Source organism: Xiphophorus maculatus, chromosome 14 (genome assembly GCF_002775205.1).
Source record: "Xiphophorus maculatus strain JP 163 A chromosome 14, X_maculatus-5.0-male, whole genome shotgun sequence".
NCBI lineage: Eukaryota > Metazoa > Chordata > Actinopteri > Cyprinodontiformes > Poeciliidae > Xiphophorus > Xiphophorus maculatus.
In genome coordinates, this window is record NC_036456.1 from 23,184,641 (window position 1) to 23,209,282 (window position 24,642).

General features: G+C 36.5%; 1 protein-coding gene and 1 long non-coding RNA gene across 10 annotated transcripts; one reads left to right on the top strand and one right to left on the bottom strand.

The window, feature by feature from the left end:
* The first annotated feature begins 207 nt into the window (after positions 1-207).
* Positions 208-8,505, top strand: LOC111611216. Of its 3 annotated transcripts, none has more exons than XR_002753935.1 (4): positions 208-521; positions 1,071-1,169; positions 2,567-2,660; positions 8,167-8,505. It is a non-coding gene; the product is annotated as an uncharacterized LOC111611216 (long non-coding RNA). The 3 variants fall into 3 exon arrangements; XR_002753933.1 differs by having other exon boundaries at positions 210-521; positions 2,579-2,660; XR_002753934.1 differs by lacking the exon at positions 208-521 and having other exon boundaries at positions 1,048-1,169; positions 2,579-2,660.
* Positions 2,713-23,728, bottom strand: LOC102232319 (tripartite motif-containing protein 16-like). Of its 7 annotated transcripts, XM_023346966.1 has the most exons (9): positions 23,638-23,728; positions 21,212-21,383; positions 20,371-20,740; positions 19,851-20,005; positions 19,046-19,291; positions 18,441-18,554; positions 15,662-15,733; positions 13,823-13,946; positions 2,713-6,074 (listed from the first exon to the last, which is right to left on the bottom strand). In XM_023346966.1, exon 9 carries the CDS (start codon positions 5,961-5,963, stop codon positions 4,329-4,331), a length of 1,635 nt encoding a protein of 544 aa, XP_023202734.1. In that variant the 5' UTR covers positions 5,964-6,074; positions 13,823-13,946; positions 15,662-15,733; positions 18,441-18,554; positions 19,046-19,291; positions 19,851-20,005; positions 20,371-20,740; positions 21,212-21,383; positions 23,638-23,728; the 3' UTR covers positions 2,713-4,328. The 7 variants fall into 7 exon arrangements, 5 of the variants coding, with proteins under 5 accessions (XP_023202734.1, XP_023202735.1, XP_023202732.1 ...); XM_023346967.1 differs by lacking the exon at positions 19,851-20,005 and having other exon boundaries at positions 20,371-20,429; XM_023346964.1 differs by lacking the exon at positions 19,851-20,005 and having other exon boundaries at positions 20,483-20,740.
* Positions 23,729-24,642: the final 914 nt, after the last annotated feature.

The following is a 24,642-nucleotide window of genomic DNA, read 5'->3' on the forward strand; positions in this document are numbered from 1 at the left end:
TATTTTCCTGTGAATAATCAGCAATACCAGGAATCCTGATTCATTCATTTTATTCATATAAACATTTGAAAACTTTATAACAAATTGATTCACTTGAATTCATATCTGTTTACATAACAGTTAAAATTAAAAGTGAAAAATGAAAGCCGGTTCATATTTATTAAAACATTTTAGCAATCAATTTCAATGTAGCTTTAAACAGTAACAATTGATTTGTGGAGGCAAAAATAAACACTGATTTACCAGAACAGAGCAGAAATAAGCTTTTAATTTAAAAGAGTAAAGATGGACAGATACAACATGAACCCTTTATTCTGCTAACGCAGCTGAACTGGGGAACAAGGAAGCTGTAACAACAAAATATCATCACAAATACAAATATAAAGGCTGAACCGCCATTTGCTGCCCAACCTGCCAATCATAATTAGCAGCAAACAATCACAGCCTCCATATTCTGGGACTTCCTGAAGTGGCAGCGCCAGACAGGAGGACTGAGGACTAAACCGTTTCATTAGCTTCAGGTTGGTTAAGCTGCTCCATGTAGTTTCTGGTGCTAAATAACATTTAAGAGTTTAATATTATTTATCAGGTTATTATTACTAATAGTAAAGTACAATTGTATCCAGCTAATTTATTACATGATGTTGAATGTTTACATAACAAATATGGAAAGAAGATAATGTTAGGTTTCTGCAGATGTAAATTTTTTTTAATCTTAGGTTATGCTATTTTAGATTTAGTTTCCTACCTTTTATTGGTTGAACTGTTTCTACATTGTTGGAAGATGTATTTATTGTCTGCTCGTGTCTTTCTTCCCTCTTTTGTTCTTTTGATTTTATATTTTTGTTTGATGTTTTTTCCTCTATTCCCTTTAGAGATTCTTTATATGTGTGTTTTTAAACTTTAATAGAGATTTTGGGGGAAAACAAGAAAAAAACCCAAAAGAAACAAAAACAAAACATGTTACTGAGGTGTTGTTTTTTTTTATATAATGGAAAAGTAACCAAAACCTGAGATAATATCTGGGAGTAAAAATAAACACACAACTCTCTGTTTTGGTTGGTTTTCAGCCAATCAAAACCAGTGACATCACAGAGGTGTTTCCTGTTGCTGCTGGGAGAGACCTGCTTCCTTCTTTGTGGTTTCAGTTGGTGTTTTAAAGCGTGAAGGTAAGATCTGATCAATTGTTTCTAGAATATTGTTCAGGGCTGACAGACAGATTCAGGAGGAAAGTTTTATCAACTTAAAGTTTGAGCATTTTAGTTAACAACAGACCTGAGCTGTTTTTATTTGTTTATTATGACTTTAAGAATCTAAAGTTTTACTCTGCTTCTCGTGAAGGAGATTTAAATGTCCGCACCGTGATTTAAATGTTACTTAAAGTGCAAAAACCAAACCATGTCAGACAGAAGTCATGGTGAATGTTGATGTTTTAGTGACCAATCCAGCCATAAACAGGAAGCAGAGAGAGACAGAGTGATACTGAGAGATAAGTATCTTTAAGTTGATCTTTAAATCTGAGTTGATGTGGAGTTTGACCAGTCAGATATTATTATGGTTTATTTAGTACAGTCTTTCTCAAACTGTGGTCCCCGGAACACTGGTGGTCCGCGGGCGCCCCCTCGTGGTCCGCGAGGTACTGCATGTAAACGACCGTTTATTTGCCGCCGTGACGTCATCTCAAAGTGCGATGCTACAGCTAGCTTACCAAAGGATTGTGTTAAAAGTACCGTAATCATGGGAAACTGGCTTAAAACCAAGTCACTCAAAAGAAAAGCTTCAGATACCGGTGGAAAGAATATTATATGATCAGAGGAAGCTACGTCATAGCTGCTGAGTGACGTAATGATTCCTTTGAGCGGTTAGCGGCAGGAATCTCTCCGGTTTGTCAGAACTGTTCTTCGTTTTTTATGAATTTGCTTGGCAATGAATGATGCTTTGCTTTCCCGTCTACAGCTATTATTTTTATTTAATTAAATTATTAAATTAATTAAATACATTTAACACAATTGATAGAGATGGGTGGATTATTTTTTATATTTGATGGTGCAGAAAAGGATTTTCTGTTTCTGCCAAAGCAACTCAAGTCTATTTGTCTTTAATTGTGCTTTTAAATGACAAATAGCCCTAAATTTTATGAATGCACATAATGATGGTAATAAAGAACAACTTTTTTTTTCCAGGTGTTTTGACATCATTGAAAAGCTCAGACACTTTCAGAATTTGTAAATAACTCAACATGTCCAAGTCGACCTGGACATTTTGTGGCCAGTCACATTTACCAAACAGCACCACTCCTCTCATTAGGAAGAACAAAGAAAACAACAATACGTGAATTAATAAGCTAATATTGTTATTTCAGGTTGCATTATATATTAAGTTGTTATCGAGGGGCAATTTTCAGTCATGGATCAATTTAGTTGGTTTGTTAAATGGGTCAACTGGTCCTCAGCCTGAAAAAGTTTGAGAAACACTGATTTAGTTAAACACAAAAGCAATTTAGATTATTTCATAAAACATACTTCATAACCAGCAACCAGCTCTCCTTTCATGTTTTTAACTTCAGTTGTCTCTGCAGCAGCAGCAGCAACATTGAACCCATCAGGAAAAACATCAACTGCATCTCCTTTCCATTCTCCATGGCGATGATATAGTATGATGTGAGTCCATGTTAGATTTTACATTAATATGGGTTGTTGTGTTGTGAGGGGTTTTAATGTGACCCTTTTTAACTTTGAGCCCCTGCCCCTCCAGAGGCACCAACACCACTAGGTGCACTAGCTCACCTACTGGTGACTGGGGTATTTTCCAGTCACATAGCACCACCTAGTGGTGCACTAGGTGGTGCTCGTGTCTATCTGTGAACATTCCTGCATGTGTTAAAAGAGGTATTTTCTAGTCACATAGCGCCATTTTGTAGCACAATATACTGTTACCTTGGTATAAAAACGTGTTATTTAACCTGTTGAAATTGGGCCACTGTCTCTTTAAGAAGCTCCTTCTCTTTCTGTATAGTATTTAGATCTATGCATCTCTTTTTATCTTCCTCCCTTCATGAACACTGGACTTTATATTTTTCTTTGTTCTGTTTGTCAGTTTAAAATAATCCTGCCGCTGCCACCTGACGCAACCCAGTTTATTTTAGTTTTTCTCTGTAGTACCGAGAGGTGGCCACTAGAGGTCCCTGTTCATTTGTGTCACAGGATTCAAAGCTGTGACTCATTGATCATGTCCCATAAACTCCTCCTGACACATCAACTCATCTCTGTTGCCTGCTGTCGGCCATGATGGAGACGTTAGAGGATTTTATATTTGGCTTTAAACATTAAACACTAAATGTTTCGATGTGAGCGAGAGGATAAAAAGAAAGGCTGTTTTATCTTTTCATCTCAAATGTAGCTGTGATGTTTTCACCAACGACCACTATAGGAGGATTGAATAAGAAACAACAATTAATGTAGAAAAGCCTGTCAGCCTCACTGTTAGCCATGGTAGTAGATGTGTGATGCTGTGGGCCTGTCAGTCTTCTGGAGGATCAGGGAATCTTGTTTGAGTGAAGGGTTTTGTTGTGCAATAGGGATCCAACAATGTTTAGCTTATACAAATATCAATAATTAAGACTGTAAAGTTATTAGTAATATAATTATTAATAAAAGTGTCTCACAGTTAAACAAGCTGGAAAAGATAATCAGGGAAAATGAGCCAAACACCTTCAGTCTCTTGTTAATAATCTATTTTAACACCACAGGATGTCGGACGCTGGACACACACACCAGAATAAACACAAACAGTTTCTCTCCACAGTATGAGGATTTATTTTAAAGAAATAACTCAGCCAATAAACCGTATACATAAACTACAAATATGCAACTAAGCCAAAAACAGGTGGCGAGTGAATAATAAAATCTAAATCTAATCAACTAATATGTTGATGAAAGAAATTGGAATACTGAACAACATCAAGATTATTTAACTAATAATAGTAAAATGTAATAAACTGAAATGCAGCAAATCTCAATTCAGCAAAGACAAGCATTAGAAAAACAACCAGGATGTTTATGGCATCATGTTTCCATCAGATCATCTACACATGGATTTGGTCAACATTTGGTCTGACAGAGTAATAACTGCAGATGTAATCAGGTGGTGAATAAAAATCCTTAGATCAGAAACAGGAAGGGGCAGCACCCAAACAAAATCCAACATCAACAAAACAAACAAGATGATAAAGTAGCTCCATAAAGACATCTGATCTCTGAGCAGTGAAGAAATAAAGACCTGGAATTAAAATACACATTTTAACCAACTGGACCTCAGATCACTGCTGACTATTTAGGTTTAATAAACTCAGCAGAGGATCCAAACCACATCGGCGTAATCCCAGCATACAGAGGCTGAGTGAATCTGGTCTGGACTGTGTGGATCAGAGTCATAGTTTTAGAGACGCTGTAGAAAGACAGAATACCTGCTCTGTGGTCCAGGTACACTCCTATTGTGGCGAAATCTGAACTTGGTAATGAAGTTACAACGTTGTTGTGATAAAATACGTTACATACAAGGTCACAATATAAACACCAAGATTTGTCATTTTGTCCAAATACTTCTGTTCTGCTCGTGTCCTTGTATGAAACTCCGACACCAACTAGTCTCCCAGTCCACTCCACCTCCCAGTAACAACGACCAGTCAGACTCTCTCTGCTCAGAGCCTGTTTATGATCAGAGAATCTGTCTGGATGATCAGGATATGACTGTTCCTGTCTTATACATTTACATTTTCTGTTCTCCTCAGACAATAAAAGCTTCTTGTGTGCTGTGTTCGGATCCAGAGTGAGTTCTTGGAAATATTGTAGGAATTCACGTCTGGTTTTTGGTTCTGTTTCTGCCAGTAGAACATCCACCTCAGTGATCTTCAGTTTGATGTTTCTCCATGTGTCTCTCAGGACGTCCTGCATTATGTCTCTGAGCTCTGACACAGCTGCTGTCACGTCCTCAAAGTATCTCAGAGGATGGATGTTGATGCTGGATGAGTGTGTAGACTCACTGAGTGCTGGCAGTGAGGGGTAGTTGAGGAGAAACTGGTTGTGATCCTCTGTGTGTGAGAGCTGCTCCAGCTCAGCGTCTTTCCTCTTCAGCTCAGTGATCTCCTGCTCCAGCTTCTCCTGAACATCTTTGACTCGACTCACTTCAGTTTCCTGCTGGGATCTGATCTGCTGCTTCACATCAGAGCTTCTTTTCTGGAGGAGACGGATCATCTCAGTGAAGATCTTCTCACTGTCCTCCACTGTTTTATCAGCAGAGACATTGATGGCCTCCACCCCCTGTTGAAGCAGCTTCACATCTTTCTCTTGGTCCTGGATTCTCTGATGGATTTGTTGTCGATTCTCCTGGAGCTCCTTCTGCTTCTCAGCTCTTTCTGCTTCTGCAGAGATTGTTTCATAACCATCCATCAACATCTTCATCACCTCATCATGACAAGAGCAGATGCTTTCCATGAGAGTTTTGGTGGGATTCACCAGCTTGTGCTTTTTAAAAGCAGGAGATTCATAATGAGGCTGAAGATGATTCTCACAGTAAGAAATCAGACAAACCAGGCAGGTCTTGACAGCTTTCATCTTCCTCCCAGTACAAACATCACAGGCCACATCTTCAGGTCCAGCATAGCAGTGATCAGCTGCAGCAGTTTGGAGTCCAGTCTTCTTCAGATCCTCCACTAAAGCAGCTAACATGACGTTTTTCTCCAGATCAGGTCTCGGTATGAACTCTTTCCTGCACTGAGGGCAGCTGTGGTTTCTCCTCTGATCTTCTCCATCCCAGTGGCTTTTAATGCAGTTCATACAGTAACTGTGTCCACAGGGAATAGTCACTGGATCCTTCAGTTGCTCCAAACAGATGGAACAAGACAAGTTTTCTTCGTCCAGTTGAACTCCTCCCTGCGCCATTTTAGCTCCCAGTAACGACTGCATAGTTTCCTCCTCTGTAGAACAACAGCAGCTCTGAGCTCTGATCTAAACATCATGTGTTGCTGCAGTGAATGAGGCCTGGAAGCTGTTAGCCTCAGCAGGAAACTTCCAGATCTGAAGAGGAGGGAACAGAGATGTGTTGGCAGGATGCAGCCTAGGAGGAGTTATCAGACCTCGGTTTCCAGGAAGAGCCTGGAGGCGTGTCTCCCAATGCTGGGGTCTCTAAGCCTGTTTTCCCAAGTTTCTATGTGCAGAATTACAGAGAGCTGCAGCAGAAACCAGAGAACGGTTTGTTTATAAAACAAAGAGGATTTTTAAATAATCGTCTTTTTTCTTGGTTTAGGGAACTCTGCTACTGCTGCTGAATATTGTTTAATTTCATTCACAGAAATAAAGAGACCAAGGTTTTGGACTAGAATAATTTAGACTTTTGAATGTGAGGGCAATTACTTTTTTACACAGTTTGAGATTGATTTGAACAACTTTTCTCCCTTAATGAATCATCTGAAAACTATTTTTAATAGTGACAAAGAAGCCGAAACTGAAGATCACTGTATTCAGACTGCTTGGTGGAATTGGGTTTTCCCATGAATTAAATCTTAACTTTTAACTTTTCAATGACACACAGTGAAAGTTTCCATCTGTATCATATGAAAGCAGCTGGATATTTATCAATCAGAAACAGATTAGCTCTGCTATGCTAGTTAGCTCTCATCTTTCATCATAAACACTGCTAAAAAAGGAGTCTATTGGTGTTGCTATGGCTTCCTGCCTGACATGAACACTGAACTTTATATTTTCATTCTTCTGTCTGTCAGTTTAAAATAATCCTGTAGCTGATGAAGAGCAGATGATGTTTAATCAGAAGGAAATTTATTTTCTGGACACCTGGCGCGTCCCTGTTTATTTAGTTTTCCGCTGCAGTAGCGAGAGGTGGCCACTAGATGTCCCTGTTCATCTCTGACTCAGGATTCAAAGCTTTGACTCATCGATTGTAAACTTTATTGATGATGAACTTTCTGACACATCAACACTTTTCTCATCAGTCTTCAGCCATGTTGGATGATTTCAGAGCAGGAAACAGATTGAAACAGTTTCATCTTTAATAATTAGAAGTTTTCCATCTCCACAAATGTAACCTTTATATTTTATGTGTAAATCTTTGAATTTTGGACATATTTATATTTACATATATTAATCTTCCAGAGATGGAAATCAGATGATTTTTCCTTCAGTCGGCTTTGATTGATTATTGACAGGCTGATACTGTAATTAAATCACCATAATAAGATTCTAGAAAAGCAGAAAAATTAGCAGGAAAATTCATGAAAAGAATAAAAATTTGATGCCTGATGGAAAGAACTTGTTTTCAACTTTTCAACTTATTTAAAATCTGATGTAACACCAAAAACACAAAATAAATAATAAAATTCATGTTTTGTAACATTTTTGTAAACTTTTTAGAAAATGTTACAAAACATGAAAAACTGATTTTAATAATTGATCACAAGGAGACTTTTTTCTGGGGAGTTTTATTACGTTTTATTTCCTTTTTATTAACAAAACGTTTACCACTGGAGAGATGCACCAGTGCCTCTCATTCATTCATTCATTCATTCATTCATTCATTGATGGAACAAAACATCTAAAAACAATCTTGATATTTAAAGTCTGCTTTCTTTTAGTTTAGTGTCGAAACTCTTATTACCTTTGAAATATTTCAAACATTTATTTTTTTTGATAATTACTTAATATTAAACCAAATTTCAGGGCCTCAGTTAAAAATTGTGAAAATGTTAAATATTGGAAATAAATGTCATGTTTTCATTTGCTGTAAAATCATCATAATTACCTAAAATAAAGACTTGAAAATGAGTCTGTCATTAATATAAGTAACATGTTTCACTGAGTGAACTGCACTCCTGAACTTTACTGAATACAACTGTATATACTTATAAAAAATATTTTTAAAAATCTCTTTTTTTCATTCTCCCATTAAATTTTAAACACCTGTAAACTGAAAACAGTGTAACTGAAGTCATAATCCTTGTTTGTGTGCAAAAAACTTGTTCAAGCAGATTATTATTATTATTAGTAGTAGTAGTAGTAGAAGTATTATTATTATTAGTTATTAGTATTATTATTATTATGTGATTGCATCATTATTTATGCCATACAACATGTCTGTTGTTCTGATTATTCCCAGGAAGACGAAGCGCGCTGTGAACCAGGAACCTGTTTTGCAGTCAAACATGAAGATTTCCATCTAAAATGGTGATAAAGCAGAAACGTAATGACGGCGACACAAACGAGACTGAATGCATGACTGCTTCTTTCCAAGATGAAGTGATTAACCATCAAACATGATTCAAACAAAGGATCTATTTAAACCAGGAAGTGGATTCCTTGGTGATCTTGTTCCTGGAGCAAATGACTGGAAGTACAGAGGAAAATCTTTTCAAATCTTCCCAAAAGTTTCCTACTTGAAACAAATGTGAGATCAATGAGGAAATACCCAAATTAAAAATAGTGAGGAAACTTCAAACGCTTTCATTGGTTATTAATTACATCGAGTTGTAAATGAAGAGTCAGTGACGGTAAATCCTCTGATCCACGTGTTTATTAAGGATGAAGGAATGTAGATTTCTCTTTGAAGGTCTAGTAAAAACTGGGATTGTTTACGACACTGAAGCCATCAAGGAAACACCAGCAGTTATTTTTAGTTACTCTAAACTTAGATTACAGGATAATTTCCTACAGCAGGTTAGTCTATTTATAGATCTTACAGAGAAACCAGACCTTCAGAGGTTTTACTGGTTCAGGAAACAATTAACAGAAAAAACATGATGTCATCATAGTGGGAGAAAAATGTGTTTAATAAAAAATGAATTAAAGGAAGCTAACAAGAATTAATGCTGATGGACAAGGAGGTAAAATACAGGAATAAATGGAGATAAAGTGCAACAGGAACAGGAGGGAGAGGAGAACCAGAGGGACTGATCAGAGACGCAGCTGAGGAAGAAAGAAACAAAGATGAGAAACTCAAACTAAAAGAAAGAAACACTGATCCAAAGAATAAACAATGAGAAAACATGAAGAACCACAGAATAAACTAAAAATGACAGACTATGAGTAATAATCAAACAGAAACAAATGAAAACCAAAGTTAGAACCTCTAAGGATCGCAGCACATTTATCTTTTCAAACTCCATTTAAAACACGATTTGTGGATTTATTGAACATTTTGGACCCATTCATTCATCATCATGTTATAAAAACGTTGGAGATGAAATGGGATTGGAGGAAATCTTCAGAATAAGTTTAACACATTTAAATTTAGGAAGGGAAATGTTGGTGAAGACGTTGGTTTTTGTTGATTCCTAAACTGTCAGTGGGTTTTAGACAGAAATCAATTTTTGTTCATTTTGAAGCTTTAAAAATGTAGAAAACAACTTATTCTAATTCAGTTTTTTATTTTGTTGCTTTTGTTCATTATTGTTACTTTTAAACATCAATAATGATCTTTTTTTAACTCAAAAACAGAGAAAAATAACCAATGAAAAACAATACAACGATCATTTTATGGTTATAAATCAGCAGGATTTACATGTTATTACCCTAAATATTTATAGATTTTCTTGTTGTAATAAAATCAAAGTGTTTATGTCCTTTTAGAAGTGGCTCTCATAAATAAGTGCTTACATAAACAGTTCAGCAGGTGAAAGCAGGTCACATGAAATCATTCATAACTTAACAGATCAGCTGAACATAGAAACTACTGGAGGAACCAGTTTGTGGAGCGACTGATGGAAAATCATCTGAAGGAAAAACTGACGAGTAAAACCAGAAACACACAGTCAGCAACACGACGCTTTGACTTTTCAGCTGATTTTGTTTCAGATATTTTACACAATACAGTTGAAATGTTGAGTCATGTTGGTTTGTGTTAATTTTACCCTTTAACATCTTAACCTCTGTCCCACTCAGCTTTAAGATTTTTCAGTTTGCTGGATTTTTCTGTCATTTGTTTCTTCGCTTTTCTTCTACAAATTATAGAGTGAAAACAGAGCAAAGAAAAAACCCATTTAATCTCAGACATGTAATGGTGGATAAAAACAGCTTGTTGATAAAGTTTTGTTTCCTCAGGTGGTAAAAACTCCTGAAAAGCTTCACTGAGCCTCTGGATTTCATGGCCCAGTCAGCAGCAGGTTCAGATAAAGTCCAACTTTACTCCAGTTTAAGGTCAAGGTGATAAATAATGGGTTTATTCAAAGGAGTGAAATGTGTGTAAAATGTTAAACAATTATGGTTTATATGAGAGGGAACAATCTGATCACAAATAACTTGTTTAGAAATTGAATATTATTTTTCATGAAGGTTTGTTTTTTCTTCCTGGCTCAGATGAGGGAGTTCAGCTTCAGCTACATAAACTACACACGTCTTCCAGTAAAACCTGTAAATCTGCACATGATAAACACCTGAGTGAGTAATTAAAAACAAGCCGCTAACAGTTTATGGAAGAAAGGTGATGTATGATGCTTTGTAGCGCAGCTGCTAAAAATAACCGTCTCTTATCATTTAGTCGAAACGAAGCCGCTTTAATTAGGAGACTGTGAAGCTCTTTGTTTTGAAACTGCAAATCAGTGACTATATTATCTCTGAGGGAATCAGATAAAGTTTCTGCTACAGGAAGAAATGAACAATGAACAAAAAGCTTCACTGTGGATCTAAATCTGTTCTTCGGGTTTAACATCTTCATCTGTGCTTCAAAATAAAATGCTGTGAAACTGCAAATGAAACTACATTTAAGGTGAAATTTAGTTTTATTGTGAAATTAAACTATCCAATTATGTTTTTTATTTTATAAGTTTAGAATTACAAACAGCAAATCACTTCTTCAATGGGAAACTGGCATTATTTAGCATAATTAGAAAACAAACAGAGTGAGATCGTTAATATTTATGCAAAATGAAAATAAGTAAAAAGCCTCCTTAAAAATAAAGCTAAAATAAGCTGCAGGTAAATAACATAAAACGACTGAAATTCAAAGTAAATGAAACTGGAAAAAATGCTAAAACTACCATTTCTTGTTCTGGTTTCCATATTTAGATTTTCAGTTTCTTTAAATAGCTTCAATACTCAACAAGTTCCTCATTTTACAAAGTGAAAAATCACAGAAAAGAGCAACAGATGTCAAACTTTCCACCAGTGAAGATTTCAGGAAATTCACTCCAATGTTGGAGCTTTCAGAAAGAAACCAGGGAAATTCATCTCAGTTTAGTTTTATTAACTGGTATCTTATTTACCACAGCCTGTCCAGGTCTGAGGTTTTTATGTTTTTATGTGTTACTTTCCCGTCCTTTTGGAGGAAAACCATTTCCATTTCCTGCTTCAACAACCCGGTTAAACTTTTACTGCCGTCTCCAGACAGTCATCTTGTATGTGGGTCAGAAGTCTAAACAAAACCACAACACAAAGTTTATAAAAGCAACCATCTGTCAGCCTGTTTGATTATAAAAGAAATATATTTTGTGATCCTGATGGCGAAATATCAGAACTATAAGGTAATTTGTTTAGTGTTTGGGGTCTTGCTACTTAAAAATCTTAAATATCTTCCAAACTCCTAAAGAATAAATAAAATGCAAATATATTTTATAATTGCATTGATGTTTTCCTTCTAAGACCTAATAATGCTGTTAGCAACTATTACATTAACAGTAATAGTTTAGTAAATGACCACTGCAGATCATATCTTAAATTTACTGAGTTAAAACTTCTCTTATGGTATTTTTTCTTTTCTGATAACAGATGGTGCAGCAGAGTTACAGTTAATTTTAGAAACTATTCTGAAACTGTTCTTTCTTGTTCCTCTGTACACTGTGGGTGAAACTGAGCCTCCTGTGGTGCATCTGCAGTCAGAAGTTTCTGTATTTAAATTAGACAAAGTTTCAGCAGAGAAGACAAATCAGTTCTGGGCTGAGCTTCTGCAGCTGCTTGTTTTCTTTGAGACGTTTCTGTGTTTTCTACTGAAGCTCTCAGGTTCATCATGTCTGATGACAGAAACTCTCCACCAGTAAATATACGTTTCAACAAAATCCCTCATCTTCAATTTGTTTTAACTGGATTAAGTTTCAAACCTGAAACTTCTGAGAAATGTTTGGTTTTCTTGATCAATTAAAACATCTGAATAGAAACTCAGTCAGACCTGATAAACTCATTTCAGAGTCACTGTTTGAATAATTTAATCACTGATGTGTGACAGCAGATAAAAAGACTCAGGCAGAAGTTTCCCTTTTCTTAATGGTGAAGATAAAAATATATTCAAACCCTCCACAGTTACTGGCACTGTAACTGTGGAGAGATGTGCAAAAAATCTTTAAATAAAATAAATTAATATCATGTTTCTAATCTCTGACCTAAAATTGGGTAGAAAATCCTGTTTCAACATAATGTCTTCAATTAAAGAAAGTACATATATCATAAAAAATCAAGTTGATTAGATCAGCAGAGGTTTTAATTCATGAATGCAAAAGCCCACTCCACTTAGCCACTGTGCAAAATGGGAAAGACAACAAGCCACTAACTGGCCTTATGCACTGGTGGTTCTTACATCGATGCCCTCCTGGGTAATCCTGTCGTTCTGCCTCTTAACCAATCAAACTACAGGAAATATTTTCAAATCTGTGGCAAATTCAAAATGAATATCAATCCTGCACAAACAATGTGAAATAGTTTCCATATTTCCAGCCACCAGCATGGTTTTCCAATCACAAAGGACAGTATGTTAGTACTCAGTGTGTTATTGTATCTGGCGACCATCGTCGTCTCCTCTACAACACCTCCCACCCGTTCTAGTGTCGCCCTGGGCAACAGCCATGTCAACACCGGCCTCAGGGTATGAGTCAAAGAAAACATCTAAACTTACCCACATCTACAGGAAGAGAAAAACATTTACACATTTCAACGTACAGGCTGGTAAGAAAGGATTACTCTCTGTTAAAGTAACAGTAACACAGAGAGCAATCTGTGATCACCGTGTTTCCATAGCAACCATTAGTTTTAAGGCTTTTGAACTCGACTTTGGAGGGTGCCAGTTATATACAGTGAGTGTTAAAAATTTTACCAGAAAGCGGAAAACAAAGTGACACAGAATTTATTCTTAAACAGTATTTCAGACTGACGTGGTTAACACCGGCGTTCCTCAGGGGTGTGTATCCGGCCCCCAGCTCTACAGCTTCATCACGCACAACTGGGGCCACAACTCCAACAATACTGAGGAGTTTGTTTGACAAAACCGATCTGATCAGGCAAACTAGCAAAGCACGCTATAATCACATCTAAACAAGAAAACAGAAACTGAGACAACAAACTCCACCTGAAACTGTTTGTTTCTCTAAAACTGTGTTTGAGTTCAAAGGAAGATTTCATTCAACTATCACGTGTGAGAACGGATATAAAGGAAACATATGTTGGTTCAATAAGGTTTTGAAGTAAAAATCAACCAAATGCAACCTAACCACTACGATGCAGGACACTCATAAAAATAATAATAAACATTTACGGTGAAATTCAGACTCATAATAGATTCAAACTTAAAGCAAACCAATTCAATACAAAAGTTTAATATTTTCATAGCACCAGAACCTATGCAATACAAAGTGATAACAAAAAGATGCTAAACAACTGGAAGGACAGTTAGGCTTTAATATACTGCATGAAATCACAAACTGGCCAAAAAAGGGGGGAGAAAAACCAGGAAAATCCATCAGGATTTAGATTTAGACTGAACATCTAAGCATCAAAGTGACATGTGAAAATATCCAATTTTTTAACATTTAATGACCATTGAAAAATATACACACCCCATCATTATGAATGTTTTGTGTTTCTGGACACACAGGGGAGAGCCTCCATAAAGCTGGTTCTCATGTTATCAGCAACTCTCTGGTATCACTCTGGAATAGAAGGTCGGGACAGAACTTATATCTGGGGGAAAGCAAAGAGAGAAGATTTACACCAAAATAGAAACTGTCTTCATGGTAAATGAGTCTCATTTACATAAATGATGCCAAAGACAACAGATAAAGTCTTCAGACTTCGGGCTTTCAGGGGGTTTCTGCTCTGTAGTCGGGGCAGATGTGCAGTTTTATTAATAATATATTCTAATTATGACTCTCCTGAGGAAGTGCAGAGAGTTTGGTCAGTCTTTCCAACCTGGACCAGGTTTTAATAACAGGAGTTGGTCACCAGAGAGGACGGGTCAAAGATCCTTCACTCTGGAGGCTCCAGCAGGAGAAAACTGACGAACCTCCTTGTAGCAAAAAGCATTAACTGCTTAATCACCAGTAATTATTTTACAGTATATATGAATAAACATATGGACCCGGTGCAGCCTGGCATCATGCGCGCAAAACCCCAACCCCATCTTCCTGCTGGAGGGCAAAAACCTGCTGGCTGACAATGACTAGCATTGATTTTAGCCATTAAGTTGTCATTATAATGCGCTAAATCTTAAATGTACGACCTATATATAAAAGACAAAGGGACACAGTGCTGTGCTACTAACTGTCAGCACTACCACAACTAGATAACAAGGTCAGAAAAAAGTTTTAATCAAGAAAAAAATAGCGAGGGAGAGGGAAGTAGGTCAGTTATGCTAGCTTGACTATGACAACTGTAAGATGTAGATGTGATGTGGAATTCAACGTGTTTTGGTTCAGTTACAAAATATCATGTGATCTAAGCACCAGCTGTCAACACATAAACCTAAACACCAACTCCCTGACAGATCATCAGGGGTTCAGGGGTTTAAATTAGCTAATCAGCCACCGCAGTGTTAGCTTAGCAAATAGCAGCAGTGGCTAATCTACCACAGCGATCACTTATTAATAATCGCAAAGGCCTAAAAACATAAAACGGTAACAGACTGAATGTTCTGTTCTCTGTGTGGGAAATGTTTGAGTGTTTTTTGGTGTTAAATCCTGAAACAAAAAGTGCTGTTGTTGTCAGTTGCTATGACAACAAGTCTGTGTGTAGTGGTTTAGAGTTATTCTTTAACGGTTTTTCTGCATTAGTTTTCCCGTTGCTGTGGCGCGCTGCACTAAATTAATAATAATATTTACATCTCCAGCTAACGGAGTTGTTCTCCGGCGGCGCCGCGGCTACAGATGGCGAGGAAAAACATCGTCTTTTTGCCCTGCTGCATTGTGCACATGTGCAAAATTCCTGGATGTGAACAACAACATCCACTGGGTCCATACTGTAGCAACAGTCCATCTAAATCACATGATCACTCTGAAACCAGACGCTCAGGTTAATCTTTTCTAATCCACAAATTTCTCTAAAGGTTCATTTCAAATCTTATTAAGGAAAGAAAAATAAACAGTTGTAATAATTATTATTTGACCTGCTTTATTTGTTATTGTATGTCATGCCACGTGGTGTAGGAACTGTTACCATGGTGATGGACACGCCTCTGTTTTCAGCAGAACTACATTCTTCCTGTTTTATGAACGTCAACAAAGGCATGCTGTCTGCGAGGAGCGACGTAATGAAGGGAAGTGAACTTTGGTCTAAACCACGTCAGATGTGACCAGCTCTAACGGCTGTGATGCGTTCAGGGACTGTTTGTTTATTTCAGTGGGTTTCCAGAGAACGGATCTGTTCATAAAACTCAGATGAAACCAGAGCGACTGACTCACCGGTGATTCTCTGAGGTTTCCTGTCCTCTGAGATGATGACCTCGGTGTAGGACACAGAACGCTTCACTCCACCTGCACAATCAACCAATCATGGTGACAGCTGGACAGGGGTCAAAGTTCAACATTTATCCTACAAAGCTGTTCTGCTGTCATCAGATTATAGGTAAAAGTTCACGAATGTTTTCTTGTGTCTCACAGAAGCATGTTTGGTATCAAAGTGGAAATCTAATTAAAATTTAATTGATTCAAACAAATAAAAACTGTGATAAAGTCTCTGAACCAGAATCTGTTGCAGTTACATGATTTATTGTCTTGTCAGTGAAAAATTGTCTCTTAAACTAAGTTGTTATTTCTATGTTGAAAGCTGAAAAGTGTAGAAAATAAAGTTTAAAGCAGTTTAATACCTGGGTTTTGCCTTGATAGATACATTTCTCGTATTTTATTAAAATACTTTGTAGCTGATATTTTTTCACAGTAGATCTAAAGCTTGTATGCCGTGACTCAGCACTTTCACAGAGAAACCTTACAGGATTTTAATGAGTCACAGTTTGAGTCAGTCTCAGCTGACAAAAGTGCTGACACTGCAAAAACACAAAAATACTAATTATAAAGTATTTCTGTCTAGTTTTTAGTGTAAATATGTCAGTAAATTTGAAATAAGACAAAACTAACTCACAACTAAATTGTCAACAAGATATCTGAGCTTTTGGTAAATCAATAATTCCTTAATATTGATTTAAAACGTACAAATTATTCTATTTATTCAGCCACAGAATAACTCCTGGCTAGCTTGTCAATTGCAACACTTATTTTAAGTCAATAATTCCTTCATATTGGTTTTTAAATGTTCTAGTTCCACTGGCAGATCTTTTTGTTTTAATTGAAAAAAATCTCCCAGTGGACTGGTTCTTTAGTTTTATCAAAATTAAAAAGTGATTGACAAGATATTTGCACCAAAAACAAGACAAAAAATACTTGGTGAGATTTTCTGTGGAACTAGAACTTGTACTTTTTTTAATCAATATTAAGAAATTATTAGCTTAACAAAAAGCTATAATATCTTGGTGAAAATTTACTTGTATGTTAGTTTTGTCTTATTTCAAGTGTTTTAAGATATTTGAACCAGAAACTGACAAAAAATACTTGATAAGATTTTGTGTTTTTGAAAAAAAATAAATACATTTTCAGCTGTGATTAAACATGTAGACTAAAGTATTTAAAACAAGGTAACTCACACTGAGGATTAAAAATAAACCATGACATCAGCATTGATGCCTCACACAGACGGTCGTCTATGTTTGAGGCATTTCAAATCTTCCAACTATTCAAACTATGAAAGTCAATGAGGACACCAGTGACATTATGACATTCAAGGCCTTAATTAGTCTCTAAGATGCTTTGAGGTGTGAACTCAAGAATCCACTTTTAGTTTTGAGGTAAAATTCCTTTCATAGAAATGCATCAGACAGTGACGACTAACATAATCAAGAAAGATTCTTCATAATAGAGCATGAAAACAAACAAAGCAAGAGAAATGTTTAGTTTTACATGTCACTCATAGCTGTGAGGTGGAGGAACATAGTTCATAATAACCTTCGATGTTATCAGCAAAGCTATTAATGCAAAAATATTAAAATCCACGCAGTAAAACCTCCTCCTGCGTCAAAGATTATCACATTTCATGTTTGACATTTTACTCCCTTCATTCTGTCACCGCCGTGATAAAAGACGTGGTATGTGACATTTATTTATTGTGTCATAAACAGACGTGAGGTGGAGCTGCTGTTCTCACGACACAGACTGGGAAAAAAGAAAACGGTAAGAAGAAAAGACAAAATCTCAGGAATGATCTGCATCATTAACTCTGTCTTCAGTCACTTTATGCTCTCTGTGCTGCTCTGTTCAGCACATCTGTAATCAAACTGAACGTAGGATGAGACATCATTCCTCATGATTTTAGTTCCTCAGTGAGAAAATAACATGTTTCTACGATAAATTATTTCAGAAATGTTAAGTCAATGCAGACGATGAATAATCTCATGTGGTTTAATTTATCTGTTTAACATGAGCATCAATGTTTTCCTCTTTTAGTTTTATGCTCAGCCTTGTGGTGGAACTAAAAGTGACTAAAATAAAAACTAAACAATGAAATGAAGAGAATAATTGAAAATGTGACGATTCTGATGGTCTTTAAGTGTTTAAGATTATTTTTCAGATTTAGACATTTTATAGAGAAAATGTGGGAAAAAATGACTTCAGACTTTGAGGATGAAATTTTTACATCACTTTTTGATTTAGTGAATTAACACATGGCAAAATTTAAGTTTTAAAATCTCTAACCTCAAACTTTATACAGTACTGCATAGTAGCAACGACGCTTTCATGAACTAAAAGAATTATCAGAGAGTGAAGTTTCAAAAAGGAGAATTTCTTCCCTTTGTTTTCTGTGTCAACATTAAAAACCTCAGACTAAACACTGAAACCGCTCCAGATAAACAGATAAACCCAGAATGACTCACATCTCTGCCAGGTTTAGATTTAGAAAATGTCATTTAATTTTGACCAGGATTCTGGTCGGACCGCTAAGAATCGTTAACTTTAAGTTAAATGATTCCTTTGAAGCTAAATAGTCTGAATAATTCTGGCGTTAGCTGTAGGTCACAGAGCTTCTCGTTTCACGTAAACTCCTCCGTTTGTTTCCCTCCCTCCTTCTGACGCCTGAACACAGAGAAGCAGCAGGATGTGTTATTTCTGAGTGTTTACTTGAAAACACACTGACCTTTGTGGTTTCTCCAGTGGCAGAGCAACATCAGCGCGATCAACAGCAAAAAGCCAGCCACAACAGGAAGTAGTATGAATGTGAGCGGAGCAGTAGGCGTTTGAGGCCTGCGCCCTTCAAAATACAAAGATAGCAGGTTAGCTGGCCTACATACAAACAATACCAGCATCGCTACACAAATGAGGGCGGCAGATAAAACCCACAGCTCTGAACACCAGAAGAGATCAGATCCTTTTCACATTTATCGATGAAAGAAATGTCATTTCTTTCTGTTAAATCATATTTAATGATGCCGCTGGGGATTAATAATCTGGTAACTCAGTTTCTAAATGCAAAGTGCCAAATTATAAGTCATCTCAAGGATCTTTAAATAGTTGTAGAACTTTATTTGCTCCAAATTCATATCAACTGGATTCACACCAGTCTCATCAAATTTACTAAAAATTATATTATTATTCATTAGAATGAATCAACACATTTTAGAAAAAGAATGTACATTCTCTAGAGGTGTAATTTAGCACATAATAATAAAACGGAGATAGTTTTTTGGCACTATTGTCATTCCATAAAACTGCAGACAGTCATTTAAATAAAACATTTCTCACCTCTTACAGCCACCCAGCTTTCTGCTGATTCTCCTATTCCAGAGGTGTTACATTTATAAAATCCTTCATCAGATTTAGAAACGCTTCGGATGGTGAAGGTTCCCGCAGAGCTGTCCCCGACCAGAACCCCGTTTCTATAGAAACGAGTGAGATTGGAGGATAATGGTGGCCTGGATCTGCAGTGAAGAGTCAAGTTTTCTCCTTCACTAACTGGATGTCCAGGACTGTCCAGGATTATTGGTTCATCTGAAAAACAAAATGTGGAAGAAAATGAGTTTTAAATGAGTCAGAAAAAATATCATGAGCATTTTTATCTCCTGCACACAGGAAGAAACTCATAAACATAACACATGATGAGCTCTATCATTACAAAACTCTATAGAATAGAAAACCGTAGATTCACCCAAAGATAAATATAATATAACACTAAGAACAACATTTTGTGCTGTTATTAAAAACAGCTTCTTCTGCCGATTCAAAGGAATGTGCAAGTGAGTAGAATATATTTTTTTAAATATATGAAATGCATTAAAAACAGGCTATTGTTATTGTTACATAAAACTGTGCAAATAACAGCATGTACTGTAAACGCGTTTTGAGTTTGTGAGGAAGGATCTTTGGTAACGCTGCTTTGTGCAGCTTGGATGCAGCCGTCTGTCGCTGAAGGAGATCTGCAGTTCAGCAGCAGCTTCATGAGCTGCATTTCTATTACAAATGTATGCAAAACTTTGTCGTTAAAAAGAAAAATGATTAATTTTGCAATTACAATGTTTCGATAAAATACAAAATGCAAATAATATCACACCTGACTAAGTTTGTTCACACAATAAATCGTTAAAAAGGCCACGCCATCATTGTCGTCGTACCACTTCCTGTTTTCTTCTTCGTCTTTCCCACCAATAGGAACATCTGGTTGTTGATCACGATTCATGTGATGTGAAAAACTTTTTCTCTTTGCAGCTTTAAAAAATACACAAATTTCAATACGGCTGAAAAACAAGCTCAATGCGGCTCAGAACCTTTTAATAGAAAACTTGTTTGGTTCTAAAGCGCCTTGTTGTTATTAAGCTAATTTTTTTAAGTCCAATTTGCACAATTAGAAAGTCACGGTCAAGTTTCTATATTACAGATTCAAGACTTTATAGATATTTCAGCTTTCAGCGTGTTGCTCTGATTACATGAGAATCAACTGAACTCGTCTGAAAGCATCAAACCAGATCCAAACTCTACTGATGTTTTATCTTGAAATAAATTTGGCCGTAATCTGAGACTGAGAGACGTTTGAGAAACCAAACCTCAAACTGAAGCTTTTTGTGTGAATTTACCTACATCCTGTTTGGTGCCTGGAGGACTTTCCTCTCTGCCTGACCACAAACAGGTCGACCTGAATCAGTTACAGAGAAGAATTAAATCAGCTCCTGCTCACTTTTTACCCACCTGTTACTCTGATGTTGACTGAATCGCTGCGTTCGCCTGCTGCAGATTCACACCAGTAAAGTCCAGAGTCGTGTTCATACAGCTCAGAAAAGAAGCATTCAGATTTATTAGCTTGAGTTAAATCCTGGGGACAGAGTTCACTTATTTGTTTTGATGTACTTCTCATGACTCTCCACTCAGACCAGTTTCCTTCACAGCTCAGAGTAACAGACTCATACTGGAAGAACTGGGATCTGCTGGGAAAAAGCCTCAGACAAGCTGCAAAGAGGAGAAAAACCTTCAGAGAGGAAATGTTTTCAAAATGTTTCTGATCAATTCAGAAACAGAAAAACAATAAAATACCTTTGCTTTCAATCAAATGTTTTTACAAACCGCTGATTCACATTCATGTCAGACTCAACTACCGAAGCCGAGTTGATGCAGCTGATATAATCAGTTTGACCCGATAAAACAAAAACGATCACAGAGGAAACACCAAAGCAGGAAACTCTCTGATCTTCATGTTTCCCATGAATAAAAAGCTCATTTAGCTGAAGATGTTTCCCATTTTAGTTTTCATTTCACACAGAGCAAATAATTCAGATCTTAACATCAGAGAAATGTTTTCTGAAATTACTTCTAGTTAAAAACTAAAATCAAAATCTAAAAAGTGAGTTTTAGAATCAATGAACCAGAAGATGAATCACAAATAAGAGACTTTAAATGACATTAAAAAGTATTTTTACTCACCAATAACGGCGCAGAGAGCTGTTATCTCCATCCTGAGCCGCTGCACTGAGGGATCTCACCATCGGGGGGTTTTCGACATCACATTCTGGTGATTGTGTCAAAGACACCACAGCTTCCTGCTAATGCGATCATCTCTGGGTACAAATCTGTGAGCATCTTGTTTGTGCAAGAGCTGTGAAAAAAGAAGAGAGAAACCCTGAGAAGCTCAGAAAAGGTCAAACATTTTGGTCCACCAGTCAGCAGGAAGTGGCGGGAAGTGAAGGTCGCTGTGACCTCTGATGCAATTTACAGCTAAATGTGATTTCAGCCTGAGGTGAACAGAAACTTCCTCTACAGGCAGCGCTGACCCAAACATTTAAGTTCGAAAACCTCTAAAGCCTTTAAAGAGCAAGGGCAGACCAAGGGTTGATGCACATCTATCTGCTGAACTCTGATTGAACCCGACTATTAAACAGCAGAACATCAAGCTGACTCTGTTCAAGTGCATCACAATAAGTTATGATGTAATATGAAAGTTAATTTACTGCTTTAATTAAATACAAATAGGAATTCAAGTATTATACAGACTAAATCAATACCAACTGTTTCATTTTCAACTAATTATTTCTACTGATGATTACAGCAAAAGCCAAAATTCAGTTTGTTTTCAGAAATTATAATAAACCAGAGGATCAATAAAATGTTTCATGACCTCCATCAGGATGTGTTCAATGTTTGGCTCCTTTCACGACTTCCTGCTTCAGTGCAGAGCAGCTGGTGGCTTTTAACTAGGTAATTCTAAATTAATTTAGAATTTAATGTTTAACCTAATTGTTTAAATTAAGTTAAACATTAAATGTTTAACCTAATGTAACATAAAAAAGTGAAAAAACTAAACGGTTTAACAGTGTTGATAAACTTTCTGGAGTTTCGGTTTATCCGGTTTATGCTAACCTGTTAGCAACAAGCATAAAGTACAACGTTATTTTCATGCTAGCTCATGTTGAGCTGAGCCAACTGAATAAAATGGTAATAATCTGTTAACTTTAATAATCTGTTAACGGTATTAATCTGTTTTATTGTTGTTGCAGCAGCTGGAATCACCGTGACATCAGAGCTCTCCACAGGCTGAGGAGCAGCAGCAACATCTTGACCTCCATGAATCTTTGGAGAAACGTTGTTCTCCATGGTAACGCTTGCTCTGCTGTTTGTGGATCCGGTGGCGGTGCTCCGTCCATAAGGCTAACGGCCTGAAGCTAGCTGGCTGATATGATCTGAGTTAAAGGCTCTGAATGAGGTGAGGGGCTGACTAAACGTAAAGTGGTTTTCCTTCTGCTGACTTGAAACCACAGCTATGTGGCACGCGCCCCAGTCCAACCAGATGCTTCCCCCAGATAGCAGCCCAGAGCGGCAGCCATGTTTTCATCAGACTCAACCAGTTTTCCTTCTCATGTGAATTATTATTTGTCCACTTAAAATTTGTTCATAATAATGTTTTGCTTTTCTTGTTGTGCTGAACTGTGTGAGTCTAATTCTGCTAAATTTGTTTTGCGTTTTACTTTAAAGTTGTGACTAACTTATCGCAGCGCCGCCATCTTGGTAGTTCATCGCTCCATTCAATCAGCTACTGACGGCTAACATAACATTATTAACCACTAGTTCAATGTTTCTTATTCAGTAAATTATTTCTGAAACATTATTTTATTAAAATAGTGTTTGATTTTCTCTGCTGCTTTCTGAACTGGGTTTTTAAACACCAACCACTTGCTCTAGTTTCAAAACTAGCATGGCCTCATGAACAATTCTCAAAACAAACCTTGCTTTCTTTTTTATTATTACTTTTTCATGGTTTATTAGTTTTTATTATTCTCTTCCCTACTTTAATAGCTTAGTTTTTGTTTGCCTGGTTAAAGTTGACTGAAGTATTGAGGTATTTTGTTAATAAATTCTCATATATTGGAGAGAAATTTTTATTTTTCATATGTGTGCAGGTTTCTGAAAACACGTGGAGACTTTCACTGTAGGTAGGGAATCCTGTGTGACGTCAATGTCTGGGAGATACGCAGGGATACCCATGACTAACAGGGAGTGGCTTGGTTTCCCCAGAAACTTCAGATAAATATTTACTCTTATCTCTCAGTCTGTCTCTCTCTGCTTCCTGTTTATGGCTGGATTGGTCACTAAAACATCAACATTCACCATGACTTCTGTCTGACATGGTTTGGTTTTTGCACTTTAAGTAACATTTAAATCACGGTGCGGACATTTAAATCTCCTTCACGAGAAGCAGAGTAAAACTTTAGATTCTTAAAGTCATAATAAACAAATAAAAACAGCTCAGGTCTGTTGTTAACTAAAATGCTCAAACTTTAAGTTGATAAAACTTTCCTCCTGAATCTGTCTGTCAATCCTGAACAATATTCTAGAAACAATTGATCAGATCTTACCTTCACGCTTTAAAACACCAACTGAACCCACAGAGAAGGAAGCAGGTCCCTCCCAGCAGCAACAGGAAACGCCTCTGTGATGTCACTGGTTTTGATTGGCTGAAAACCAACCTTAACAGAGAGTTGTGTGTTTATTTTTTACTCCCAGATGTTATCTCAAGTTTTGGTTACTTTTCCATTATAAAAAAAAAAAACACCTCAGTAACATGTTTTGTTTTTGTTTCTTTTGGGTTTTTTTCTTGTTTTCCCCCAAAATCTCTATTAAAGTTTAAAAACACACATATAAAGAATCTCTAAAGGGAATAGAGGAAAAAACATGAAACAAAAATATAAAATCAAAAGAAGGAAGAAAGACACCAGCAGAAAATAAATACATCTTCCAACAACGTAGAAACAGTTCAACCGATAAAAGGTAGGAAACTAAATTAAAATAGCATAACCTAAGATAAAGAAAATTTATATCTGCAGAAACCTAACATTATCTTCTTTCCATATTTGTTATGTAAACATTCAACATCATGTAATAAATTAGCTGGATAATATTGTACTTTGCTATTAGTAATAATAACCTGATAAATAATATTAAACTCTTAAATGTTATTTAACACCAGAAACTACATGGAGCAGCTTAACCAACCTGAAGCTAATGAAACGGTTTAGTCCTCAGTCCTCCTGTCTGGCGCTGCCACTTCAGGAAGTCCCAGAATATGGAGGCTGTGATTGTTTGCTGCTAATTATGATTGGCAGGTTGGGCAGCAAATGGCGGTTCAGCCTTTATATTTGTATTTGTGATGATATTTTGTTGTTAGAGCTTCCTTGTTCCCCAGTTCAGCTGCATCAGCAGAATAAAGGGTTCATGTTGTATCTGTTCATCTTACTTTGTGAAGGTGAAACTTTCCAAGAAACAGAAGAAGTTGGATGAAAAATGCTGTTTTTATCTACGTTCTTACCCAGAACAGAGAAAATAATATCTTTATCAATGAAGGAATTATTTAAAATTTCAAA